This window comes from Pristis pectinata, chromosome 9 (assembly GCF_009764475.1).
Source record: "Pristis pectinata isolate sPriPec2 chromosome 9, sPriPec2.1.pri, whole genome shotgun sequence".
NCBI lineage: Eukaryota > Metazoa > Chordata > Chondrichthyes > Rhinopristiformes > Pristidae > Pristis > Pristis pectinata.
Window position 1 is genome coordinate 82,536,349 of NC_067413.1, and position 26,969 is coordinate 82,563,317.

Below are 26,969 nucleotides of genomic sequence, written 5' to 3' on the forward strand. Positions count from 1 at the left end.
CAGTCAAAATATTCAAATATCACAGTGAACAATAAAGGGCAGTGTTTATCAACCATTAGGTCACCAGCATAGTGTGTATTTTAGCACAGCTATCTCCATGTTCTCCAAAATTGCATACCCATCTTTACTTCGAAATATATTATTGTGGCTTCATCAAAATGCTGTAGCTCCCTTACTGATGCTACTTTGGATGTACCTCAATCCCATGAACTGCATCAATACAAGAAAGCATCTTGGGACCATCTTCTCAAGGATAATTACGGATGAGCATTGAATGCTATGATTGCCAACAATCCCCATATGTTTAAAGACAAAAAGGAGATGGAATTTCAAATTCAGACTAATTTATTGTCATATACACCAGGGTGGGATAAAATTCCTTGCTCACGTGAAGCTCACAGAGCAAACAGTATACATGATAAATAATAAATACAACCATAAATACAGCGACTGCAGAACAACACAATGGTGCAAAGATAGTAGTGCAGTCTGAAGTAGTGCAAAAAAAAATGCTAAAGTGACGATAATGGAATAACTGAGAGAGGTAGAATTAAGAGTCTGGGAATGTGGAGGCACTACTAGGAAGGGGATATGAAAGAGGCGGTTTGTTCAGAAGTCTTACAGCAGTGGGGAAGAAGCTGTTCTTGAGTCTAGTCATTCAGGCTTTCAAACTCCTGTATCTTTTCCCAGAAGGTAGAAGAGGAAAAGGGGATGGCCAGGGTGGCAGGCATCCTTGACAATACTGTTTACCTTCCTGAAGCAATGTATTGAGAAGACAGACTGGATGGAAGGGTTTTTAAACCCTTTGTTACAATTACAATTGCATGAAACCATTTTTTTAATATCTTGTACTATTCCAATAATTTTTCTACTTAATGCATTACTTGTATCTTGATTTCAGATTATACTGACAATTCTGTTACTCTATCTGCAACTGGGTTACAGTGCTTTGATAGGAATATCTATCATTATCCTGCTCACCCCTCTTCAGTACTTAATCGCAAAAAAATTTATTTCTATACAACAAAAAACAATGGAGTGTTCAGATGACCGGATCAAGAAGTCCCACGAAATGCTGCAGAACATAAAGGTAATGACTGCTATTCAGGGTTAGTCAATGCAATTCTGCATTCCTATTTGAACTTGGAAAAACAATTCACGTAAACTATTATCTTGGAGAATTCAATTCACTGTTTCATGTTAAAATAATACTATTTACTTTCATACTTTACTATTGTACAATTACTATTTCATTCTGATTTGAATATTAGCTTCACAGCCCACTTGGATCAGTTATTTGGGTGAGGGGTATGTAATCAGGTTTAAGGTGAGAGGTAGAGGTTTGGAGGGGATCTGAGGGGAATTTTTTTTGCACAAAAGGTGGTTCGAGTCTGGAACACACTTGAAGAGGTGGTGGAAGCAGATACTCTTATGACACTTAAGAAGCATCTAGACAAGTACTTGAATTGTCAAGGCATAGAAAGCTCGCACCTAATGTGGGTAAATGGGACTGGGTAGGTACAACAGGTGGCATGGATATGGTGGGCCAGGGGGCTGTTTCTGTGCAGTATGACTCCTTGACTTTACCGCTATGATTACAAATAACTTGGAATTTTTGCTACTGATCTGATGAGTTTTCTAGTGGCTTGTTCCCAAAATCAATTGAAGACACGGAGCAGAACTTTCTTGAATCCTGTTTATTAGGTTACTCCCCATAGTTTAGAAACTGCCATTTTCAAAGTCAAATAATAATCACCTTAATTATTGTGACCATGGTAGCATTCCCTTCAGTCCTAGTGAGAACTGGATCAAAACTATTCTCTGTGAAACAATCTAAAAGTTTAAATCTTCTGAGTCTTGACTAACCACGTCTGTACCATGGTTGAGGTTGGGTGGTGGCTGATTCAGAGATGTTTCAGCTCATGACTCCAAGGCTTCACCTTATTTGAAACTAAATCTGGAGCATGATGGTTGGGTATAGTTATAATGAAGTTTTACTGTCCAGGACAAAACAGTCATTGCTTTTGGACTTAAATGTCCCAGAAGTCAGTTTCACAACTCCTGAAAAAAGTGCAATAAATTAAAAATTGGCTTATAAGGCAATATATGCTCATTTTTGAGGATCAAAAAGTCAGTGGTAATATTTAACTCCCAACTCCTCAGTAGTGTATGTGTATCTTAGCACCTTTTTGTCTTGTGTAAAATTCCTCCAAATAGTGTTGGTTTAGCACCCAGAATTCATTTACCGTGGGATTTTCATCATCACTTGTTTGAACAAGGGCACTCCTTATTTACTTTTAGAACAGTCAGATTTTACTAACCCTCTGAAATCATGGTATTTAAATAGCCAACACTCATTCTTTATTCTTTGCCATTAAAGCTCTGATTTCCCTTAACCTCAAATTCAACATTATCTGTGCCTTGACTGCCTTCTATGTGCAAGGTATGTCGTGGTCACTCTCAGCTTCCTATCTTCTGAATCATTCCAGGCCTCTGCTGCTGATCTCTGTCACATCTCAAGGTTTTCTGTTCACTGTTGCATTAGGGAGGTCACCCAAATTCTCTACTCTTCATCAACTTTTCCTTCAGCTCACATGAACAAGCAAAACTATTTGCCTGCTTTATAGCCTTCCCCAGTGTGCAGGTGTACAAAGATTACATTCATGTGACTCTGTAGTTTTTGGCGATAAAGATGGAGATTGGAAGTGGTCAAGCCAGATCTTGTCTTGAATGATAGGGAGTGTGAAATGCCAGAGATCTGTGACAGCTGCCAGGAGGGCCTGGCTCGAGCAATGGAGGACCTTTATGGCCTCCTTATATGAATGACATGAATCCTGCAGGCACTGCTCTTTGCCAAATTATCCAGGTCCCTCAGAGAATACTTCCCCACCCTCTCTTTTCATTGTAGCATCCATTCAGAAGCAACATTCCCCATAGCTAGAAGAGTGTAGCTTGCATTATAATGTGTCCCTTAAGAGCTTTCTTTGGATCTGCTGAGCTAATTGTATTTAATCTCACAGTTGAAAATATCTATCTTTATGTGATCCACAAAGCTATTTTAATGCCATTGATATTGGCTTCTGATCACTAATTTGCAAGAGGTATAATCTACATGATGCAGTGCAGTAATTTACTTAACTTGATTCACAGCACCACATTTCTGTGACCTTTTTAGTCAAGATGGGTTAAAGCAGAATATTATTCCAATTTTCCTTCCAACTTGTAAAACATCTTGTTGGATCAGAATCTTGGGAATTGCACTAAAATTTGGCTATAGAGGTGAAGACTGGAGGAGGTGGTCAAGCCAGGTCTTGCCTTGGACAATAAGGAGTGTGAACTGCCAAGTGCATTTGTGTTTCCAGGTGTTGTGTTTCAAAGTGTGAAGGTGTAAAATAAACAAAGGTTTGTTAGAATAGCTCTCAATAATGATATTAATGGCAGAAATAAGCAAGGTACTGGGCAAGTTAGCAGAGTTGTGGGTGGCTTTGAGAGGTTGGTGTCAAAAGGATGATCAACTGAGAGTATTCTTGTTTGGTTACAGCAGAATTCAAGAAAGAGGTGACAAGGAAAACTTAAATGAAGGTTGTTATTTAAGGAGAGAATTCACTTGAAACAAAAGCTAGGAGAAGAGATCTTGCAGCAGAAAAATAAATTGGATTGTCTTGGTAGTGGTGTCTAGATGTCTAGAATTTTAAAGGGGTCCATTAAATTCAAGTTTATTGTCATAAGCATACATACACACGGTATAAATGCCATGAAAAGTAGCTTTGTGCAGCACAGTACATCATAGCCTGGGCCTCGGCACCAATCTCTGTGGAACCCCACTGGTTGTAGTCTCCCAACTGGAAAATAACCACATTATTCATACTATATTTCCATTAACCAATACTCTGTCTACACCATTATGTTACCCCCAATACCATGCAATCTAATTCTCTAATTTTGTTTAATACTCTTGTGTGGCAACTTTTTGAAAGCCTTCTGAAAGTCCAAATACACCATATCAACTAGTCTGCCCATATCCACTTTGTTGTTTACAACCACAAATTTCCTATAACCATAGAACAATACAGCACAATACAGGCCCTTCGGCCCACCATGTTGTGCCGACCTTCAAACCACACCTAAGACTATCTAACCCCTTCCTCCCACATATCCCTCTATTTTAAATTCCTCCATATGCTTATCTAACAATCTCTTGAACTTGACCAACATATCAGCGTCCACCACCACCCCAGGCAGTGCATTCCATGCACCAACCACCCTCTGGGTGAAAAACCTCCCTCTGACATCCCCCTTGAACTTCCCACCCATTACCTTAAGGCCATGCCCTCTTGTATTGAGGATTGGTGCCCTGGGGAAGAGGTGCTGGCTGTCCACTCTATCTATTCCTCTTAATATTTTGTATACCTGTATCATGTCTCCCCTCATCCTCCTTCTCTCCAATGAGTAAAGCCCTAGCTCCTTCAGTCTCTTCTCATAATCCATACTCTCTAATCCAGGCAGCATCCTGGTAAATCTCCTCTGCACCCTTTCCAACACCTCCACACCCTTCCTATAATGAGGCGACCAGAACTGGACACAGTACTCTAAGTGTGGTCTAACCAGAGTTTTGTAAAGCTGCAACATTACTTTGCAGCTCTTAAACTCGATCCCACGACTTATGAAAGCTAACATCCCATAAGCTTTCTTAACTACCCTATCTACCTGTGAGGCAACTTTCAGTGATCTGTGAATATGGACCCCCAGATCCCTCTGCTCCTCCACACTGCCCAGAATCCTGCCATTTACCTTGTACTCCGCCTTGGAGTTTGTCCTTCCAAAGTGTACCACCTCACACTTCTCCGGATTGAACTCCATCTGCCACTTCTCAGCCCAGCATTGCATCCTATCAATATCCCTCTGTAAGCTTCAACAGCCCTCCACATTGTCCACTACACCACTGATCTTTGTGTCATCTGTAAACTTGCTATCCCATCCTTCCACCCCCTCATCTAAGTCATTAATAAATATCACAAAAAGTAGAGGTCCCAGAACCGATCCCTGTGGGACACCACTAGTCACAGCCCTCCAATCCGAATGCACCCTGTCCACCACAACCCTCTGCTTTCTACAGGCAAGCCAATTCTGAATCCACACGGCCAAGCCTCCCTGGATCCCTTGGCCTCTGACCTTCTGAAGAAGCCTACCATGTGGAACCTTGTCAAACGCCTTACTAAAATCCATGTAGACCACATCTACTGCACTACCCTCATCAAACTTCCTGGTCACCTCCTCAAAGAACCCTATCAGGCTTGTGAGGCAAGATCCCCTCAGAGCAGGTACTTCTGGGGTCCAGGAAGTAGATAGAAGGGTGACTGTCAGGGGAGAGAAAAGGAAAAAGAAAACAAACAGGCAAATAGTGCAGAGGACCCCAGAGGCTGTTCCCCTCAATAACAGGTTTTCCGCTCTGGATGCTGTTGGGGGTGATGACTTGCAGGGACCTAGCAGCAGCACACTATAGATTCATCAAACATGATTTCCATTTAATAAATCCATGTTGATTCTGCCTAATCCCATTATTATTTTCCTAGTACCCTGTTACCACTTAATAATACAGTCTAGTATTTTCCCTTCTTCTGATGTCAGGCTAGTTGATCTTCAATCCCCTGTTTTCTCTCTTCTTAGGAAAACATTTAACCACATTATTTACAATCTTCCATTTTGTGGGAACTATTCTAGAATCCAAGGAATTTTGGAAGGTGACAACCAGTGCATTCATAGACATCTTCAAAATCCATGATGCAGGTCATCAGATCCTGGGGATTTATTACCTTTCAACCCTGTTAATTTCCCCTAATACTAGTTTTTCTTCTTTTAAGTACTGGTTCTTTGATCTCATTTATTCTAGACCTGGAGCCTTCCACTATTTCCTGGAGGTTTTTTCTATATATTTGTTTAATTTCTCTGTCATTTCCTAGTTCCCCAATATAATTTCTCCTGTCATGGTCTGTAAAAGACACTCATTAGCTTTAGCTAACCTTTTCTTTTTTATGAACCTATAGAATCTCTTGCAGTCTTTTTTGTGTCTCTTGTTTTTCCACATTCCCTTTTTTTTATCAATGTCTTTATCCTCTTGCTGAATTCAAACTCGAGTGTTACTGGTTTGTAGTCTGTAATTGCTATCAGAATGTACTCATTTATTTCTATCTGTGCCATTATTTCATCTGCCTAGTTATGAATGCTACACACATTCAGATAAGAGGTTTTAATTTTGTGCTATTTTCCTGCTCTGACTCTAATTTGTATTTTGTACTATTTTCCTGCTCTGACCCTTGTGTTTGTATGCACTTTATCTTCTAGATAGACTATGGTAATTATTACCTTCTTGTATTGCTTTATTCTCTCTTTTAATTTAAAATTTTCCCTCAGCAGTACCCATTTACAACCTTATCTACAGCTTTGATCATTCAATTTGCTAGGACATTGGCCCCAGTCTGATTCAAGTGAAATATATTCTAACAGACTAGCTCCCTTTTTGTCCATTACTGGTGGCAATGCCCCATGAGTTGAAACACAAAACCAATCTTTCAGCCTCCTATTCAGTTCTCTGATCTAGTTTACCCCAAGTCAATTTGAACATGGTTAAGATAATAATCCCAAGATTACTACATACATTCACTTCACACCCTATACCACCTACTCTCAGATGCGACTGAACAAACTGTTCAGCTGTACCATTAGCTCTATGCTCAAACAGAGAAGAAATAAAGCTGGACAGACAACCTGGCATTGATGTAGACACAACTCAGCCATGGAAGCCTTGCAAAATGATGCACTCTATCAAACACTGTAACCGTTCATTCCCTTCACCAACAGCACATAGTGGCTTCCACAAAATGCCTGGCAGTCATTCCCCCAGGCCAGTGTGATAGCTTCTCCCAAACTGCAACCTCTACCACCAAGAAGATGGAGAGCAGGCAGTGCATGGGAGCAACTTGCAGACCAGCCTAACATGGAATTGTACTGCACATCCTTCATCTTCACTGGGTCAAAATCCCAAAAACCCCACCTTCACTCGAGGAACTGCAGCAGTTCAAGAAAGCAGCTTGCCGCCACCTTTGCAAGGACAGTTAGGGAATGATTAATGCTACCCATGTCAGCAATGGCAGGTCCCAAAAATGAATTAATAAAATAACTAACTCATCTTTGTGGCTATTTTTAATTTGGAGCCTAGCTACTCAGCTGAATCTCCTCCTTTATCCAATGAATATCCTTGGTTCCCATGCAGATTACGCCAACTGTCTTGTCTCTGCTAGTCCAAGTTCTCTTCCAACCTGGAGGAGATGTCTTGAACAGGCGGGCATCACAGTCTTCAGGACTTGTGGCCACCCCTGCGGAGAACCAGTATCTCAAAGTCAATGTTGAGTTTATTGTCATATGGGCAAGTACGTGTGCAATGAAAAACTTGCTTGCAGCAGCATCACAGGCACATAGCATCATATAAGCAGCATTCACAAGAAAAACATAAATTATACACAATTTTTACAAGAAAAAGCACAACTAGAACAAAAAAGTTATCAAAGTGGCCATAGTGTTGCTAAACAGTAGTGGTTAGGATTTTGTTGGTTGGTTCTAGAACTGAGTGGCTGAAGGGAAGCTGGGGGAGCTGAGCACTGTGATCAAGTCACGAGACAGTGCAACCTGATGCCTTCCTGATCATCGCGAGGGATTTCAATCAGGCTAACTTGAAGTCTCTGACCAACTACCACCAACACGTCACCTGTAGAACCAGAGGAGCCAACACACTCTATCACCGTTGCATCACCATCAAGAATGTCTACCGTACCACCCCGCACCCACACTTTGGCAAGTCCGATCTCCTGGCTGTACTCCTACTCCCAGCATACAGGCAGATACAGAAGACCGCAATACCAGTGGTGAGGACCACTCAAGGGAGGCGGAGGACTGCTTACAGGACTGCTTTGAATCGGTGGACTGGACCATATTCAGAGATTCATCCACGGATCTGAATGAATATGCCACGGCCATCACTGACTTCATCAAGACCTGCATAGAAGAGTGTGTGCCTTAGAACATACTGAGTTTTCCCTAACCAGGAGCCCTGGATGAACCAAGGGATTTGCAGACTGCTGAGGGCTGGATCCGTGGCGTTCAAGACTGGCGATCCAGAGTCCTACAAGAAGTCCAGGTACGGAAGGCCATCGTGAGAGTTAAAAGGCAATTCCGATTGAAGCTGGAGACACAATTGGATGCACGACAGCTGTGGCAGGATTTGCATGCCGTTACTTCCTATAAGGCGCAACCTAACAGCATAACTGGCAGTGACACTTCACTCGCCGAAGAGCTCAAAGCCTTTTATGCATGCTTTGAAAGGGAGAATAACACTACACCTGTGCGAATCCCCGCAGCATCTGACGACCCTGTGATCTCTGTCTCAGAGGCCAATGTCTGAACATCCTTCAAGAGGGTGAACCCTCACAAGGCGTCAGGCCCTGATGGTGTACCTGGCTGGATACTGAAAACCTATGCCGACCGACTGGCTGCAGTGTTCAAGGACAGCTTCAACCTCTCACTGCTGCACTGTACTGCTGCCACAAAACAACAAATTTCATGTCATATGTCAGTGATAATGAATCTGAATTTGATTAGGAAGTAGCTGTTCTTGAACCTGGTGGTGTGGGACTTCAGTCTGCTGTACCTCCTGCCCGATGGTAGCTGCGAGAAGATGGCATGGCCCAGATGGTGGGGATCTTTGATGATAGATGTTGAATTCGAGGCAATGCTGCCTGTAGATACTACCAGTGGTGGGGAGGGATGTGCCCGTGATGTATTGGGCAGAGTCCACTACTCTCTGCAGCTTCTTGCACTCCTGTGCATTTGAATTGCTGTACCAGACCATGATGTAACCAGTCAGGATACTTTCAACAGTACATCTGTAGGAGTTTGGTAACAAGCCAAACCTCTTTAACCACCTAAGAAAGTAAAGACGCTGATGTATTTTCCTTATGATTGCATCTATGTGCTGGACCCAGGACAGGTCATCCAATATGTTAACTCCCGGGAATTTAAAGATGCTGATTCTCTCTATAGCCAATTTCCCCCAATGTAGAGTAGCGCATGTTCACCCTCCTTCACCTTCCTGAAGTCAACAATCAGCTCTTTAGTTTTGCTGATGTTGAGTGAGAGGTTGTTGTTGCTGCACCACTCAACCAGGTGTCCTATCTCGCTCCATTAAGCTGACTCATCACCACCTGTGATTCGTCTAACAACAGGTGTCATCAGCAAATTTGAAGATGGCATTGGAGCTGTGCTTAGCCACACAGTCATGTGTGTATCAGAAGTAGAGCAGGGAGCTAAGCACGCAGCCTTGAGGTTCACCTGTGTAGATGACCAGCGAGGAGGAGATGTTACCAATCCTCACTGAGGTCTGCTGATGAGGAAGTTGAGTATCCAGTTGCAGAGGGAGGTACAGAGGCCCAGGTCTTGAAGCTTGATGATGAATTTGGATGGGATGATTATGGTGCACGCCGAGCTGTAGTCGATGAACAGCAGCCTGACGTATGAGTTCTTGTTGTCCAGATGGTCCAGAGCAGAGTGAAGAGCTAGAGAAATCGCATCCGTTGTTGACCTGTTCTGACGGTAGACAAATTGGAGCAGATCCAGGTCATCTCTGAGGCAGCAGTTGTTTTGCGCAATAACCAACCTCTTGAAGCACTTCATTATGGTTGATGTAAGCGCTGCCGGACGATGGTAATTGAAGCAGGTCGCCATGCTCTTCTTGGGTACTGGTACAATAGATGTCTTTTTGAAGAAGTAGGAACCTCTTGACTGCAGAAGTGAGAGTGTTTCTGTAGCCCCTCCCCCTTTAACTACATCTCCTATTGGTACTACATTCCTTTTCACTCCCCCAACTTGAATGGGCCCCAATATGACAGTGCTATGGTTAGTTTGCTCATCCATTTCTGTAAATGTGCTTCCCATAGATCAGTGTGGTTTCCTCAACTCCTGCAGACAATAGCTGCAACACTTCACCTGCATTGCCTGTCTCAAATTATTTATTTAATTCTCTCACTTGCAGCTTTATCCCTTACTCATCAAAGTCTATACTCCACAGCCAATGTACTCGTGTGATATTGTGCTAAAACATGCTGTCCTTTTATATGAGACCACAGATTTAAGTTTCAAGGTATCAGTATCTTTGTGTCACCTTACTTTAATTAATTGGTTCTAGCTGGTCACCCAATTACTAGCAAGACTTGTTTCCCACTTTTTTTTATCACTGCAGTTTAAAACTACAAGGTTAAGAGAACCTAAATGCAAAAATAAATTAAATTAAGTTTTAAGATGAAAATAAATCGTCCCCTTACTCAACAAAGTCCACACTCCATGGATGCAACATTTGAGGAATGCTGTACTTTCATGTCATATGAAATGAATAGTTTTAGCTAAATGGCTGTGAGTATTGTTCAATGGTAGTAAGCCTTCAAGAATGTTTCTATACTTTGATGATCATTGGAATGCAAGTACTTAATGTTAGAGATTAGCTTTGCTATTAATTTTGTGTCTTTAGCATTTTGCAGTATTTGTTGAATTCTGAGAATTCAAGCAGTGTATCTATGGTGAACCTTTAGTGCTGATTAAATAAATAATTGAATAATATAGTTATCTTCAGCTAAGTAGATGTTTGAAAGGGAAAGGAACACCAAAGAAAAATGTTCTCAGCTATAAAATAAAAGGAATAAAAATTTAGTCTCTTCTAAAGCCTCTCAGGGCTTCAATTTTTAGAATGCTGTCTTAGAATGATCCTTCCAAATGAAGAGACTGCAAAAAAAAATAAACATACTACTCAAATATTCAATTAATCACTGCTAAAGATTCACCATGGTCTTAGATGCCATGGCCAAGGAAGTGCATCAGTGCCTCTACTTCCTTAGGAGGCTAAAGAAATTCATGTCCCCGTTGACCCTTGCCAACTTTTACAGATGCACCATAGCATCCTATCCGGATGCATCACAGCTTGGTATGCCAACTGCTCTGCTCGAGACCACAAGAAACTGCAGAGAATTGTGGGCACAGCTCAGCACATCATGAAAACCTGCCTCCACTCCATAAATTCTGTCTACACTTCTCACTGCCTTGGTAAAGCAGCCAATGTAATCAAAAAATCCACCCACCCCGGACATTCTCTGCTCTTCCCGCGCCCCCCCCCCCCACCCCATCGGATAGAAACTACAAAAGCCTGAAAGCACAAATCACGAGGCTCAAGGACAGCGTCTATCCCACTGTAATAAGACTATTCAACTGTCCCCTTGTGTGATGAGATGGGCTCTTGACTTCACAATGTACCTCATCATGGCCTTGCACCTTATTGTCTGACTGCACTGCACTTTCTCTGTAACTGTAACACCTTTATTCTACATTCTGTTATTGTTTTCCCTTGTACTACCTTGACATACTGATGTGATGAAATGATCTGTATGGATAGCATTGCAAAACAAAGTTTTTCACTGTACCTCGGTGCATATGACAATATTAAACCAATTTAGCAGATGCTGGAATTGGAGGGTTGCTTTTCAGATTGAAGACCTATGACCATGGTGAGCCACAGGGATGCTGGTTTCTTTATTGTTCCTCGGTTATATTAATGATTTGGAAGAAAATAGGTGGCATGGTTAGTAAGTTTACAGATGACACCAAAATTGGTGGTATGATGGGCAGTGAAGAAGGTTGTCTAAGGTTACAACAGGATTTAGATCAACTGGAAATGTGGGAAAGGGAATGTCTGATGGAATTCAACTCTGACAAGAATGAAGTGATACATTTTGAGAAAAGTTAAACCAGTCCAGGTTGTGCACAGTGAATGGCAAGGCCCTGGGAGGTATTAATGTACAGCAAGACATTGGGGTACAAGGGCACAGTTCCCTGAAAGTGGTGACACAAGTAGATAAAATGGTGAGGAAGGTGTATGGTATGCCTGCATCACATGAGGCATTGAATAAAGGAGTTGGGATGTCTTGTTACAGTTGTATTAATGGTTGGTTAGGCTACACTTGGAGTATTGTGTGTAGTTCTGGTCATCACACTATAGGAAGGATATAATTAAGCTGGAGAAGGTGCAGAAAAGATTCACAGGAATGGTGCCTGGACTGGAGGGCTTGAGTTATAAGGAGAGACTGGATAGACTGGGGCTGTTTTCCCTGGAGCAAAGAAAGCTGAGGGGTGACCTTTTAGAAGTTTACAAAATGAGCGGCATAGATAGCAGAGATGGTCAGTCTTTTTCCCAGGATAGGGGAGTCTAAAACTAGAGGGCATAGGTTTAAGGTGAGAGGGGAAAGATTTAAAGGAGACCTGAGGGGCAAGTTTTTCGACACTGAGGGTGGTGGGTTTATGGAATGAGCTACCAGAGGAGGTGGTAGAGGCAAATAGAAATTACAGTGTCTAAAAGAGATTTAGATACATGAGTAGGAAATGTTTAGAGGGCTATGGGCCAAATGCAGGTAAATGGGATTGGGCATCTTCATCCAGATGGATAAGATGGGCCGAAGGACCCATTTCCATGCTGTGTAACTCCATGAATCTTTGACTAAATCATCACTTAAAAAAAAATGCTTAATTTAAATTTTGTAGCGATATGAAATTTGTCAAGTTGAAGTTGCATTAAATGCTTAAAACTTGGGAATAAAATGCTTTTAAATGATTTGTACCTTGCGAGTACCTGGATTTTCACATATTTTAAACATCCCTTCATGTTTTCCCAGAATATCTTAACAATCCTGAAAATGTGGATATACTTGGTCCACTACTGTCCATCCTGAGATATGATGATAGGGTTATATAAATAGTTTAGATAAATTTCCTTTTGTGCAGGTATAATTGAATTTACTTGCCCTGTCTGCCTGTCAGATGTTAGGGATAGCTCTGTAGTGCTCTGCAGCATATTGAGTGTGTAGAGTAAGCAGCTGAGTTGCTCTTAGTGTGGTGACTCACCGTCTAGTCGGGCGAACCGGCTCGGCAGTCGGGTCGCGCGGCGTCGGAGCGACGAGGCCCAAGATGGCGGGCCTCGTCTTTCCGAGCGACGGGGAGAACCCGCGCGCGGGAAAGTCCTGATGACGTAGGACTTACGTCATTGCCGGTTTTTTTGGGCGGGAGTTTTCTCCCTTAAAGGGCCCGCGCAAGGCGGGAAAATAAACCAGTTCTGTTTGGCAATCCTCCGAGTAGCGTCTTGTTTTATTCCGCGGTAGCAACCGCTACATTAGCAAATATTTTAATTTCAGTGTGATAGGTTACAATTCTGGGGAAATGTTTCTAGCTTTTGCAAGGCCTCTAGAAGAGGTGTTTTGAGTTTTATTGATTATTCTGTTCCAAGTACTGTCTTTCAAGTTTTGTTTTTTTTATGACCATTACACTTGCAATCAATGCCTTTTTACCAGAACATGTAAATAATCGGTTCAAAAGAGTTAAATTGTTGTCGTTATTGAATCTACCCTGTAATTATCTTCCAGCTTTTGAAGCTTTACGCTTGGGAAGGGGTCTTTATCAAGGCTATTGAGATGGCAAGGGAGAAGGAGCTGAAATATATGCTGAAAGGAGCTGTTTACGTCATTTTTACATGTGAGTTGTATTTATAAATCATAATTATTGTAAGACTTTGAACAAATTTGGATTCATGTTACCAAAGTAGGTATACAATATCATAATGCAGTTTAGGAAGGAATTACCATAAAGGTTAAATGCAGTACAATCTTCTGATAAATTAGTTTTGTTTTTGAACTTTTGAATTATCCATAATTTTGCAACCAACATTGTAAAGTAGAAATTTAGTTAAAAGTAGTGAAAATGTTTTAATTTCAGTGTGATAGATTACAGTTCTGGGGAAATGTTTCTAGTTTTTGTATGGCCTGTACAAGAGGTTACAAGTTTTATTCTTTATTCTGTACCAAGCACTGCCAATCAATTTTGTTTTACTTTATACCCTTTAGCATTACAATGAAATGCCTTTTGAATCAAAGACACCATAACACAAAAGACAAGAATTTGGTTTAGTTCTGATAAATAGCTTGTGGGGACTATTGTGTCAGATGATTCACTGCTTTCTGGCCGTTGGCTGATTGTGTTTGTCTGTAGATATCAGAACCACTTATTGACTGTGACTGAGTAATTTGCATTGATTTTAAAAATGCTTAAATGATCTTTTTAATTTGTAAGCATTGATGATTTTTCTGATTTTATTTTTAACCATTGTAATGAAAATTGTGAATAATGGATCTTTATGTTTAACATTCATATATTCATTCCTCTTTTTAAGAACATAAAGAGGAGTAGGCCATTTGGCCTGTCAAGCCTGAAAAGAAATTTCTTCTTATTTGGACATGGAACTTAGAACAGTACAGCACAGGAAGAGGCCCTTTGGCCCACCATGTTTGGGTCCACCTTATCTGTGCCAACTATGATAGCAACCTAACTAATCCCTCGACCTGCATGTGGTCCATATCCCTCCATCCCCTGCCTGTTCATGTGTCTGTCTAAATACCTCTTCAATGATATAATATCTGCTTCTACCACCTCCCCTGCAACGAGTTCTAGGCACTTATTATTCTTCACGTAAAAGCAAAAACTTGTCTCGCATGTCCTCTTTTAAACTTTCCCCTGTCACATTGAACCTATACCCTCTAGTACTTAATATTTCGACCCTGGGAAAAAGACTCTGACAGGTTGCTCCTCAGCCTCTCATACTCCAGAGAAAACACAATCAAATTTGTGAGACAGGACCTCTCCCGCACAGAGCCATGCTGATTATCCCTAATAGACTTGCATGCTTTTCCAAATGGGAGTAAATCCTGTCCCTCAGAATCTTCAATAATTTCCTGACCATGACGTAAGGCTCACTGCCCTATAGTTTCCTTAGTTATCCCTGTTGTCCTTCCTAAAGAAAGGAACAACATTGACTCTTCTCCAGTCTTCCGGGACCTCCCCCAGTTTAGCAATTTCACCTGAGGATCTAAATATCTCACCTTATATTTATAGACTCCTTAGCCAGAGGAAACATGCTCACCGATTCTGTCTTGTTGAGCTCTCATAGTGCATTTCAATGAGGTCACCTTTCATTCTTCTAAACTCCAGAGAAGGAGGCCGAGCCTACTCAAACTCTCTTTATGTGACCAAAACTGTACATATGAACATAACAAATTAGGAGCCAAAGTAAGCCTTTCAGCCCCCTCAAGCCTGCTCCCCTAATAAGATCACGGCTGATTTGATTGTAACTTCAGCTCTGCATTCCCATGTACCCATGATAACTTTTCAATTCCTTGTTTAACAAATATTCAAAGACTCTGCTGCCACTGTTCTTTGAAAAATCCTCGCAATCCTCCTGAAGGGTAAAAAAAATTCCTGTCTTCAGTTAGCAGCTCCTTATTTTTTAAACAGTGCTTTAAACAGTGATCCCCGTTCTAGATTCTCCCACAAGGGGAAACATCCTCTCCACATCTGCCATGTCAAGACCCTTCAGGATCTTGTATGTTTTATTCAATTCGTCTAAGCTCCACTAAATGAAAGTCTAGTGTCTCCGTCCTTTACTCGTAAAACAACCAGCCCATTTTGGATATTAGTGTAGTAAGCTTCCTCTGTTTTGCTTCCAACACACTTACATCCTTCCTTGAGTAAGGAGACCAATACTGTGCACAGTACTCCAGGTACCCTATATAACTGAAGCATCTTTCTAATTATCTCACTCTTATGTTAACTTTCAGTGATTTGTGTGCAAGGATCTCCAGATCCCTTCCGGGCATCAACCACTTACAAAATATTTAGCTTTTACGTTTTTTTTCTACTGAAGCAGATAACCTCACATTTCTTTACTATTCACATTTGCTATTACTTTCATGTCATCAGCAAAGATGGAAGTAATAAATTTGGTGCCCTTAGCCAAATCCATTGATATAGATTGTGAATAGTTCAGGCACAAGCACCAATCCCTGTGCAACAGCCTTCCAACCTGAGAAGAAGTTGTTTATTTGCACTCTTTTCTATCTGTTAACCTGCTCTCAATTCATGATAGTATATTACACCTCAGTTGGATGTGTTCTAGCCTACTGTGTGGGACCTTATGGGAATTTTTCTGAAAATTCAGGTTCCACTGGTTTTCCTCATATATGCCCTCAAAGAACTCCAATGGATTAGTCAAACACTGTTTCATAAATCCACATTCACTTTGTACAGTCAGATTATTATTGTTTTCTAAGTGTCTTCATATCACATCCTTTATTATGATTTCCGGTATTTCCTTATTACCAGGGTTGGGCTAAGAGATCGATAGTATTGTGTTTTTTTTCCCTCTTTCCCCTCCTTTCTTGAGGAATTGGGGTTACCTTTGCTATACTCAGGCCTGCAGGAACCACTCGAGAATCAATAGAATTTTTGGAGATGATAACCAAAATAATTACTATCTCTATAGCCATCCCTTTCAAAACTCTGGAATGTGGATCATGCCAATTCCTTGGCATTTATCAGTTCTCAGGTTCACTAATTTCTCTGATTTTTTTTTCCACTAATACTTATTCATTTATTTTGTTATTTGCATTAGACCTTTGGATCTCCACTATTTTTGGGAGGTTCTTTGTGTCTTCCATGAAGGCAGACACAATATATTTGTTTAATTTCTGAACTTGTTCGTTGTTCCCCATTGTAAATATTGCACGTTTGTCTGTAGAGGACCCACATTTGTTCTAGCTAGTCATTTCCTTTTACACACTTTATAGAAGGTCTGTTTTTATGCTGCTCACTACTTACTCTCATGTTCTATTTTCCCTTTCTTTATTGATTCATTGGTCATCCTTTGCTGAATTGTAAAAGCTTTTTATGGCATCATTACAAGCCTCCTCCTTAGATTTAATACTATCTTTGATTTCTTAAGTAATGCATGGTTGGACCAATTTTCCTCAAAGGAATATATATACTTGTTGCAAATCATGTATTATTTATGTTTTAATCCTTTATACTTTGAAACTGTAAATACTGTGTACAGCTGTCCAAGATATGCCAAGGTCCGGTATAGATGTATAAACATCTAATATTTAGCACTAGAGGCAAGATGTAATGTGATTTAACTGCATTTGGGAGCTTAGATTGGAATCCTGGAATAATGATAGTGATGAATTGGGTCTGCTGAAGTTTGCCTTCATGGAATTGAGTAGAATTGTATAAGAGAACCTGGTATTTGGCAATACAGGAGCTTAAATCAGAGATTAGCCTTCCTGATAAGATCCTGGTATTTATCTTTATTAAGTAAACACAGCATTGGCCTGAAATCAAAAGACTACAGATACTGGAAAACCAAAATAAGAACAAAAGATGGTGGAAGGGTGCACCAGGTCAGGCAGTACCTTTGGAAAAAGAAACTGATTGTTTCAGATCAAAGTCTCTTCATCAGAGCTGGAAATGTGAGAAAACAAGTTAGTTTTAAATTACAGGCAGGGTGTGGGAAGGATGGATATGATAAAGTGAATATCCTTGATTGGGTGAGGCCAAATTGCCATGGCTATACATTGTTTACAAAGCTGTTTAATTGATAAATTAATGAAGGGAGTTGAAAAGATTGGAAACGGATAAGGTGACACATTGAAGCTGTAAAATGCAGGTTAGAGCTGTTGCAGATAACTGAAAACAAAAGGAGAAATGTTGGAAATGCCTAGCAGATCAGATAGTATCTGTCTATGAGGAAAAGTGAGACAATATTACAGATAGATAACCATACAGCAGAACTGGCCAATTCTGATACAAACAGGGAAAAAAAAACAAGTTACTTGATTTTGTTGAATTCAATAATGAATCCTGAAGCCTGCAAGGTGACCAGATGGTGCTGTTCCTTGAGCTTGCATTGGGCTTTATTGGAACAGTGTAGCAGGCCACAAACAGACAGGTCAGAGTGGATTGGAGAATAAAATTCACTGGCAACTGGAAGTTTGGGGCCTTCCCTGAGAAATGAATCAAGTTGCTCTGCAAAGTGTCCAACCATTCTGAGCAGTTGGAAAGCATAAAGTTGGATGCTAAAGTAAGAAAATTACAGTATTGGTTAGTCTTCAACATAATTTACATAGGACATTTTGGGAAAAGGCAGTGCTTTCATACAACTAAACATTTTAAAATATAACTTCATAGTATAAGAAAAATTTCTTCCTGAGACTGTAATTGAAACTATCATAATATTGACTTGTTTAGTTGCCAGATACTTTTTAATTTTTGCTAATAACTTTTTGCAAAGGTTGGGCAGTGTGAATCCTGATGTTTAGCACTGTATAGTTGAAATTATTAATGGCTTTCATTGCATTTTCCTTTTGTAACTCTGTCCTTTATAAAGCTTTCTTTGGTCTCTAAATTGGATAATTTATTTTATTGCAAATTGTCTTTGCAGTATTCCTCACCCAAGTGACACCTGTTTTAGCAACAATAGTGGTAGGTAGCTACATCTCATTCACCATTTTTGATTTAATCTTTGTGTCTGTCTTAACTGAGATAATAAAAATAATACAAAAACCTAAACCGCAATAGTTTATAGGTCTGCCCTAACTTTGCAATGATCGTGCACTCTGGAGAGTGAAACTACATTTATTTATATTATTCACTCTTTTCTTCTTCCCTCAAACTACTTAGAGTTACTAATGTTAACTGTGTCATGTTGAGTGGACATCAGGAGATGGACAATGTCATATTTTTTATAAACAAAATATTTTGATGGCAAATCTCAATGCATTGTGCAAAAGCTGCCATGATCCTGATCTAACATTGAATTACAGGCAGTCCTTTCCTGAAAACTGTTCATAACCTGAACTGTTTGTAAGTCAGCAAAGAACAAAAACAGTGTGTGGGACAGGGTCACAAAAACACCTTGAAGAGAGAGAGTGAGCAGGTGCAAGATGAGCGGCTGCCGGCCACTCTCAGTGACTCAGTGAGTGAGTGAATCTGCTCTTGTCCCAGCTCTGCTTGAGTCGACCCATCCCCCAGTTGTTGCCCCTTGGGGGAGTGGAAATGAAAATGCAGCAGCCAGCAAATCTATCCTCATCCATCTTGCTGGTATCCCAAACACTTGTTCAGATGTACAAGGTGTCTGTTAGTTAGGCATTCGTAACAGACATGCTGAAAGTATGTAGCATATTGGTCAATATTTGAAAGAAAAAAGCTGGGTTAATTTTTTCATTGTCAAGTTTACCAGAAACTAAATTGAGATTTGAGTTCTGATGAAGGGTTGCATATCAAATATTAACATTTTTTTTATCTCTCAGGTGGTGAGTAACTCAGTGAACTTTTATCTGTTTTTATTGATATGAAGGTTGAATATGTTCATATTTTCTGATCTATACTTTTTTTTAAGTAAAATGAGAAGATAATTTGGTTGGCAATGAGAAATTAGAAAAGTTTCTCCTGTTTTTCCCATTGTCTGTCATTGAACAAGAGCATTAAATTATGCCAATTACATTTTACTTCAAAGTTCAAAATTCTTAGTGATGATTAAGGCCTTGTGATATTGTGGGCACTAATTTGAAAATCTGACTTAAAGGTTAGATTGATTCCCATCCAGTTAATGTCTGGAATTACAAAAATTCTTGCTGCTGCACTTTCGGTTGTCATCTGTCAGTTTGATTATATGTCATAGCAGTAAGTTTTGCAAAGAGTGAGAAAACTAATTGTGGTATGCACTCAAAAAATGCAGCCATAGCTTTAGCTGATCTTCAGTTATAATGTGCCTTTTGAGTCCATTTGAAGTGCATCACCAACTTGTCATTACTTTTTAACCTTTATGGTATTTGTGCCAATTGGCATATAGTTGTATGTCGATGTTATAAAATAACTATTAAAGTATTGTTTTGCTATTACTAATTTTAGCTTGGACTTCAATAAATACAAGTGAAGAGTTTAGTGTGGTCAGTTTTATCAGCTGTATCATTTATCTCTGCTCATGATGTGTGTACAGATTTAATTTGGACAGTCTCTGCTTTAATAACGTAAAATCCCTGTTATGGTATTTTAGTATGGTCAAATTTAATTAGTTTTGATGCAGATCTTAAAAATTACAAACGTTATTTATTTACCAGAAGCTTAACTTGTTGCATTTAATATGTATATACATTTGAGGAATGTACAGATTGTACTTAGGGGAAAAAAAACTAGTAGTGATTTAGGTAGCTCAAAATATATAAATGAATTCAACTAATCTGTAGGCTGATTCATGCAGTAAGGAATGGAGGGTACCTTTAGGCTTTATTGATTTTTTTTAAACATTTTTTTCTTTCCTTTCTGTGTTTAGACTTTCAGCATCTACTCTAGTTTGAGTGGATCATCATTGACTGCCAACGTGGCATTTACAACACTAGCACTTTTTGATAAATTTAATTCTCCACTCATTATGTTTCCTATGGTAAGTTCCATGCTATTTTGTTATGCACGTATAAGAAAGTTAAGGTTGAAATAATTTGTGATTTGGACTATGACTCTGGGTGGAGTGATTGTTCAGTCGATTAAAGTATCAATACATTTCAAAGAGTTTTTCCAACTGTAGAAGAGCTGCATCCCTGGCCGGTAATATTAGATCTTTACACTTGTGCACTAAGGATTCTTTACAGTGTTAGTGGGTCAATACCTTGTCCATTATTGAATTAGATCATTCAGTCATGAAGGAGGAATAGGCCATTCACAGCATTGAACCCATTTCACAACTTAGTTCATGAATGATTGTAAACCAATTTCATTTACTTATTCTTATTCCTCCTTCCTTCAAATTGTTCATCAAAAAAATATACCGATACCTGTCTTGAAAATTTAAATTGATCAAAGGTGCAAGGTGTTTGGAATTTCTGATTTCCACTGCTCATTGTCTAATTTCATCCCTAACTGGGTTGACCTGATACTAATTCTAAGATTTTGTACACTTATGGATTTCTTCAATGGAAGAATTTTTTTTCTGCATGTACTTTATTGAATAGTTTGATGGTTTTAACCATCCCTCAACCTTTCAGACTTGGGATAACAGAAGACAATTTCATTTAACTTGCCGTTATTTTAACCCTTTAACCCCCTAAGCCATTCCAGCGAATCTGTCATTTATCCCATTTCTGAGACAAAAGCAAAATACTGTGGTTGCTTTAAATAAAAACAAAATACTGGAAATGATCAGCAGACATCCAGGATCTATAGAGAAACAAGCCAAAGTCAGATCTGTTATCAGAACTAGAACAAGTTTAAGGTGTAACAAGCAACCTGCAGGAACATGGCAGGTCAAGCAGCATCCGTGGGAGGAATGGAATTGTTGACGTTTCAGGGTGAAACCCTGCATCAGGAGTGCGAGTGGAGAAGCAAGGTGGCCAGTATAAAGAGAAGGAAAGTGGTGAGACAGGAGTCCGAGGTGATTAGTGGACCAAGGAGGGGTGTAGCCTGAAAGAGAAATTGTGCCAAGTAGGGGAAGGGAGAGGGGGTGGAGTTGGGAGAGGGGGTGAATGATAGATGGAGGCAGATAGAGAGGGGAAAAATTGAGAGGGTGATGGAGCAGGGTGGGGGAGGGGACTGTGAGGGTTGGAGATAGCTGTTGGAGGAAGATAAGCAGGACACAAAGGGCTACCAGAGCTAGACCTGGATAGGTAAAAGAGGTGATCGTGGGAACCATGAGGGGAGAGGTGAATGGCAGATGGAACCAGAACCAGATAGGACGGGAGTTGGTGAGGAGAGGGTGAGGGTGTGGGGAGCCAATGGGTGAACTGTGTGTGAAGTGGGTGGATGGAAGCAGGAGGGGGAGGTGGACAAAGATGGAGGGGTGGGGGTTGAGGGAAAGGGGACAAAAATGGGAGGACTGGAGGAGGATTGGGGGGGGGGGGGAACAACCCATCAGAAGGGAGGGATACCTAAATTTGGGAAAACTCAAACTTCATGCCATTGGTTTGTAAATTGTCCAGGCAAGATATGAGGTGAGGATAGGGGACTGATTCCAGCATCTGCAGTCTCCTGTGTCTCTCAACTTAGAGGTGTAACAAGGTTTAAACAAATAATGAACTGGGGTATGTTGAGCTGGATTGGGAGTTGGTGGGGAAAAGAAAAACAAGAATTAACAAATGGGATCTGTGATTAGATGAATGGTTGGGCTCTTAAATGACAAACTGGATAATTCTGTAATCCAAAAGGTGGATTGATTAAAGGACTGAGAACATTAAAAACTGAGATGAACATTGAATTTGCTTAGAACATAGAACATAGAACAATTACAGCACAATTCAGGCCTTTTGGCCCACAAAGCTGTGCCCAACATGTCCCTACCCTAGAAATTACTAGGCTTACCCATAGCCCTCTATTTTACTCAGCTCCATATATCGATCTAACAGTCTCTTGAAAGACCCTAACGTATCAGCCTCCACCACAATTTCCGGCAGCCCATTCCACGCACTTGCCACTCTCTGAGTAAAAAACTTACCCCTGACATCTCCTCTATATCTACTCCCCAGCACCTTAAACCTATGTCCTCTTGTGGCCATCAATTCAGCCCTGGGGAAAAGCCTCTGACTATCTACCCGATCAATACTTCTCATCATCTTATACACCTCTATCAGGTCCCCCTTCATCCTCCGTCTCTCCAAGGAGAAAAGGCCTAGTTCCCTCAACCTGCTTTCATAAGGCATGCTCCGCATCCCAGGAAGCATTCTTGTAAATCTCCTCTGCACCCTCTCTATGGCTTCCACATCTTTCCTGTAGTGAGGCGACCAGAACTGAGCACAGTACTCCAAGTGGGGTCTGACCAAGGACCCATATAGCTGCAACAATACCTCACGGCTCCTAAATTCAATTCCATGATTGATGAAGGACAATACACCATATGCCTTCTTAACCACAGAGTCAACCTGCGTCGCCACTTTGAGCGTCCTATGGACTCGGACCCCAAGATCCCTCTGATCCTCTATTACTCTATTACATTAGTAGAGAGTGAAATAAAGAGATAGAAAGATTTGATAAAAAGAGAGAGAGAGAATAAGAAGTAAAAATAAAATTACATATTAGTATTTCCTAATCTGTATGTTACTCGAAAGAACGAGTCACCACGTGTTTTTAACTGTTCATTTTCTAGGGCTGAGAGACAGATTGGCAGTCCACAGCAATTATTATATGTTATTCATTATTAGCCTTGTATTTCTGTGACAAATTAAATCAGCAGATATTATGCAATTATTGTAACCATAAGATTCAGAGATGATGCAAAAAGCATATTGTTGTGCAAAGGTGGTTGGCAGGTAGAAGATTGACCAGAATATAAATAGAAGCAAAAATTGACTAATAAGTTAGTAAGGAAGAAAAAAAATTAGAGTATTAAACAATGCTTGCTAAAAATGTCAAAACAGAGTTTCTAATGATTTTTTTTTAAAAAATGAGTCAACTAAGTGACCATTGGTCTTAAAAAAATACATAAAATAAGGAGATGGCTGCTGAATTAATTGGTTATTTTTCATTGGTCTTCACTGTACAGGATACAAGTAACATATCAGAAATACCTGTCAAGCTGGAAGGGAACTCAGGCTAATTCTTGGGAAGTGGTAGTGAGCAAATTGTTGGAGCTGTAGACTGACATGTCCTGGGTCCTGATTCACTGGTTTTGGCAAAGGCTCTATTAGATTGAAAAATTGTGAACATAACTCCTTTATTCAAAATGGAGCGAGAAAGAAAGCAGGAAACTACAAGCAATTAGTTTAACATCTATCATTGGGAAAATGTTAGAAGCCATTATTAAAGACATCATAGCATGGCATGCAGAAAATTTCAAGATAATTAGGCAAAATCAACATGGTCATGTGAATGGGTAATCATATTTGACCAATTTATTGGAGTTTTGAAGAAGTAACATACTGGAGGTAAAGGAGAACTGATGGATGTTAGATTTCCAGAAAGTATTTAATAGGATGCCACATCAAAGGTCATTGTGGCTCAAGTTGTAAGATGTAACATTGGCCTGGATAGAAGATTAGCCAGTGTACAGAAAACGGTAGGCATAAATGGGTGAAAGTCAAAAATAAACTGCAGATGCTAGAAATCTGAAATTAAAACAGAAAATATTGGAAACCTTCAGCAGGTTGGGGATAAGAGGCATGATGCATTGTGGGATTGCACAGTAGCCATGACCAGATCCTTAAAGTAATCCCTCACCCTTTACTCCACTTGTACTAAGTTGCTGTGCTTTAATCCATTACCTCCCCCCCAAACTCTTTCTCTCATCCATGTTTCACCCATGAATCCTGATCCTTGAATCCCATCCCTTTTCCAGATATCCCCACTTCATAAACCCTTTCCTAATCCACAAGCCTTGTGCATCAGAAAAAGTGCCGATCAGATGAAGACTCTGAGATGTTTGTTCACATGTCCTCGGGTTGGAGAGGACATGGCAAAGGAGGGACTTGGCTATGACTGCCTTCCCAATCAAGATGGTGATGTTATATCCAAATCTTATTGTCCCACAGTATTGAGAGACGACAAATAAAAATGGACAAAATTTGTTGTTTCTTTCTCACAAGCCTTGTCCATCTCCCCCCCCCCGCCCCCCAAGTCTAATGTTGCCCTCAGCTGATAAATAATGGCAGTCAGTCACCTTGTCATCAATAATCAAATGACTTAATATGAGAGAAAAACATCCAGTAAGAATGCATCTCCACTTATAACGTGGGATTCAAAAGGAAAAGGGTGTTTGCATTACAGAAAATCGCAATACAGGCAGTTTTCTTGGAACTTGACCCTGTATCTTGGGGATTGCCTGCATCATGTGAGATATGGAATTGTCCATTTTGCCAGGAAAAATTTTTTTAAAATGTGGGGATGCCGTCATATCAACCATAATCTTATTGAATAGAAAAGCAGGCTTGAGGGGGAGATTGGTCATCTACTGCTCCTAATTAATGTGTTCTTACATGCATATGAATATAAAAGCCTGTTTCTATGAAATTAGAGGAACAAGCAAATTATCCAGGAATGTGGCAATCCACACGGTACCTATCTCATTACATATTTCTGCTTGACTTTCTCATTGCTAAGGGTGTGCAAGAATCTCTTCAATAAATTCCATCCTAAAGCAATTGAAATGCTGCTTTTCATCCACTCAGGCAAGTTACTCAGATGATCTTCTGGGCTGCTTTGCCACCCTTCCCCTTCTCTACTTTATGGACCTATCTGTCTATCCTGTTTACTTTAGATTGTCTCTTTCTTTCTTTTTCAATCTTTTTATTAGTTTTCAAATTAATACAAATTAATATATCAATGTTTATACATGTAATACAAAGAGATCAGGAGAACAATCATGACATGGATAATCATAAAGAACAATAAAGTATAAAAAAATCTGTAGATCCAATGATGTGTTAGTGAATGAATATAATATAAAAGAAAAAGATTTATTATAAAATATAAAAGAAAGAAAAAAAAATCCCCAAAACAATAAGAAAAATTATAAACAATATATCAAACCAAACTAAGCCAAAGAAAAAAAAATTCAAAACAAAAACAGAAAAAAAAAACTGGACTAAAATTTCTCAATAGAAACAGAGCAATGTTATGTCGTCAACTCCGTTCCTCTAAATTGAAAGGTTATTATAAGGGGATCTATATCATGTGAAAGTATTGAGTAAATGGACTCTAAACTTCCTCAAATTTAAGCGAAGGATCAACAGTACCACTCCTAATTTTTTCCAAGTTTAAACATGATATAGTTTGAGAGAACCATTGAAAAGTACTAGGGGGTATTGGATCCTTCCATTTAAGCAAAATGGATCGTTTGTCCATTAATGTAACAAAGGCAATCATATGGTTAGTGGAGGCAGATAGATAGCCAGATTCTATCCTTGTAAACCAAAAATTGCAGTGATAGGATGAGGTTGTAAATCAATCTTCAATACATTTGAAATAATGTTAAAAATATCTTGCCAATATTTTTCCAAAAGAGGACAGGACCAAAACATATGTGTCAAAGAAGCCACATTCGATTTACATCTGTCACATATAGGATTTATATGTTGACAAAAACGAACTAGCTTATCTTTTGACATATGGGTCCTATGAACTACCTTAAACTGTATCAAAGAATGTCTGGCACACATTGAAGATGTATTAACTAAATGAAGAATTTTCTTCCAAGTCTCTGTAGGTATAGATGTCTGGAGTTCACTTTCCCAGTCTTAGATTGTCTCTTGACTTCTAATTCTGTGTAACTGGAATTTAAAAAAAGACAATAATAAAACTAATCAGCAGGCCAGGCAGTATTTTGAAGAGAAACAGTTTATACTTTAGGCCGATGTCTATTCCAGAACTGGAAGAAGATAGAAATACAAGTTTTCAGCAAGGGAGGGAATAAAAAAAAGTTGAGTGGGGAGAGGGAAGAACAAAAAAGAGAATGTGTCATTGAGTGGAAAGTGTAAGTGATTAAATGACAAAGGTGCAAGGCAAAATTGGGATATAATAAGACAAGTAAAGCTCACGAGGAACTGTAAATGGGAACAGCAGAAGAAATGACAGCATCTTCTATTCAGGAAGAAGACTCATTCTTTTTAATTATATTTGGGTTTTGTTGCCAAGACCTATCCTTAACTGGCTTGAGAAAGTGGTAGTGAGCTACTTCTTGAACTGCAGTAGCCCTTCTAGTGAAGACACTCCCACAGTCTTGTTCACTGGGGAGTTACAGGATTTAGACACAACAATAATGAAGCAACAGTGATGTGCTTCCAAGTCAGAAGTAATGTTGTTCCCAAGTCAGAAGTGATGTTGTTCCCATGAACCTACTGCCCTTGTCTTTCTTGATGACAGAGGTCATGGGTTTGGGAGATGTTATCTGAATAACCAAGAAATTTTATCTAAATCTATCATCTTGCCTCTCTTCCCTTCTCTCTCATATGCTTGTCTGGCCTCAAATGCATCTGATCACTTCAGCCACTGCCTAAAGTAGCAAATGCCACATTCTCATCTCT

General features: G+C 39.8%; 1 protein-coding gene across 7 annotated transcripts in view; it reads left to right on the top strand.

Annotated features, from left to right (window-relative positions):
• LOC127574066 (ATP-binding cassette sub-family C member 9-like) overlaps positions 1-26,969 on the top strand; it is a 132,254-nt gene that overhangs the window by 46,415 nt on the left and 58,870 nt on the right. For all 7 annotated transcript variants that reach the window (XR_007956859.1, XM_052022697.1, XM_052022700.1 and 4 more), the window contains 4 exons: positions 902-1,090; positions 13,506-13,614; positions 18,410-18,450; positions 20,300-20,410. Coding sequence is in view for 6 of the 7 variants with exons in the window: in XM_052022697.1 (XP_051878657.1) it covers positions 902-1,090; positions 13,506-13,614; positions 18,410-18,450; positions 20,300-20,410 (450 nt within the window). In the remaining variant the exon portion in view is untranslated. The remainder of the gene's footprint in view (positions 1-901; positions 1,091-13,505; positions 13,615-18,409; positions 18,451-20,299; positions 20,411-26,969) is intronic.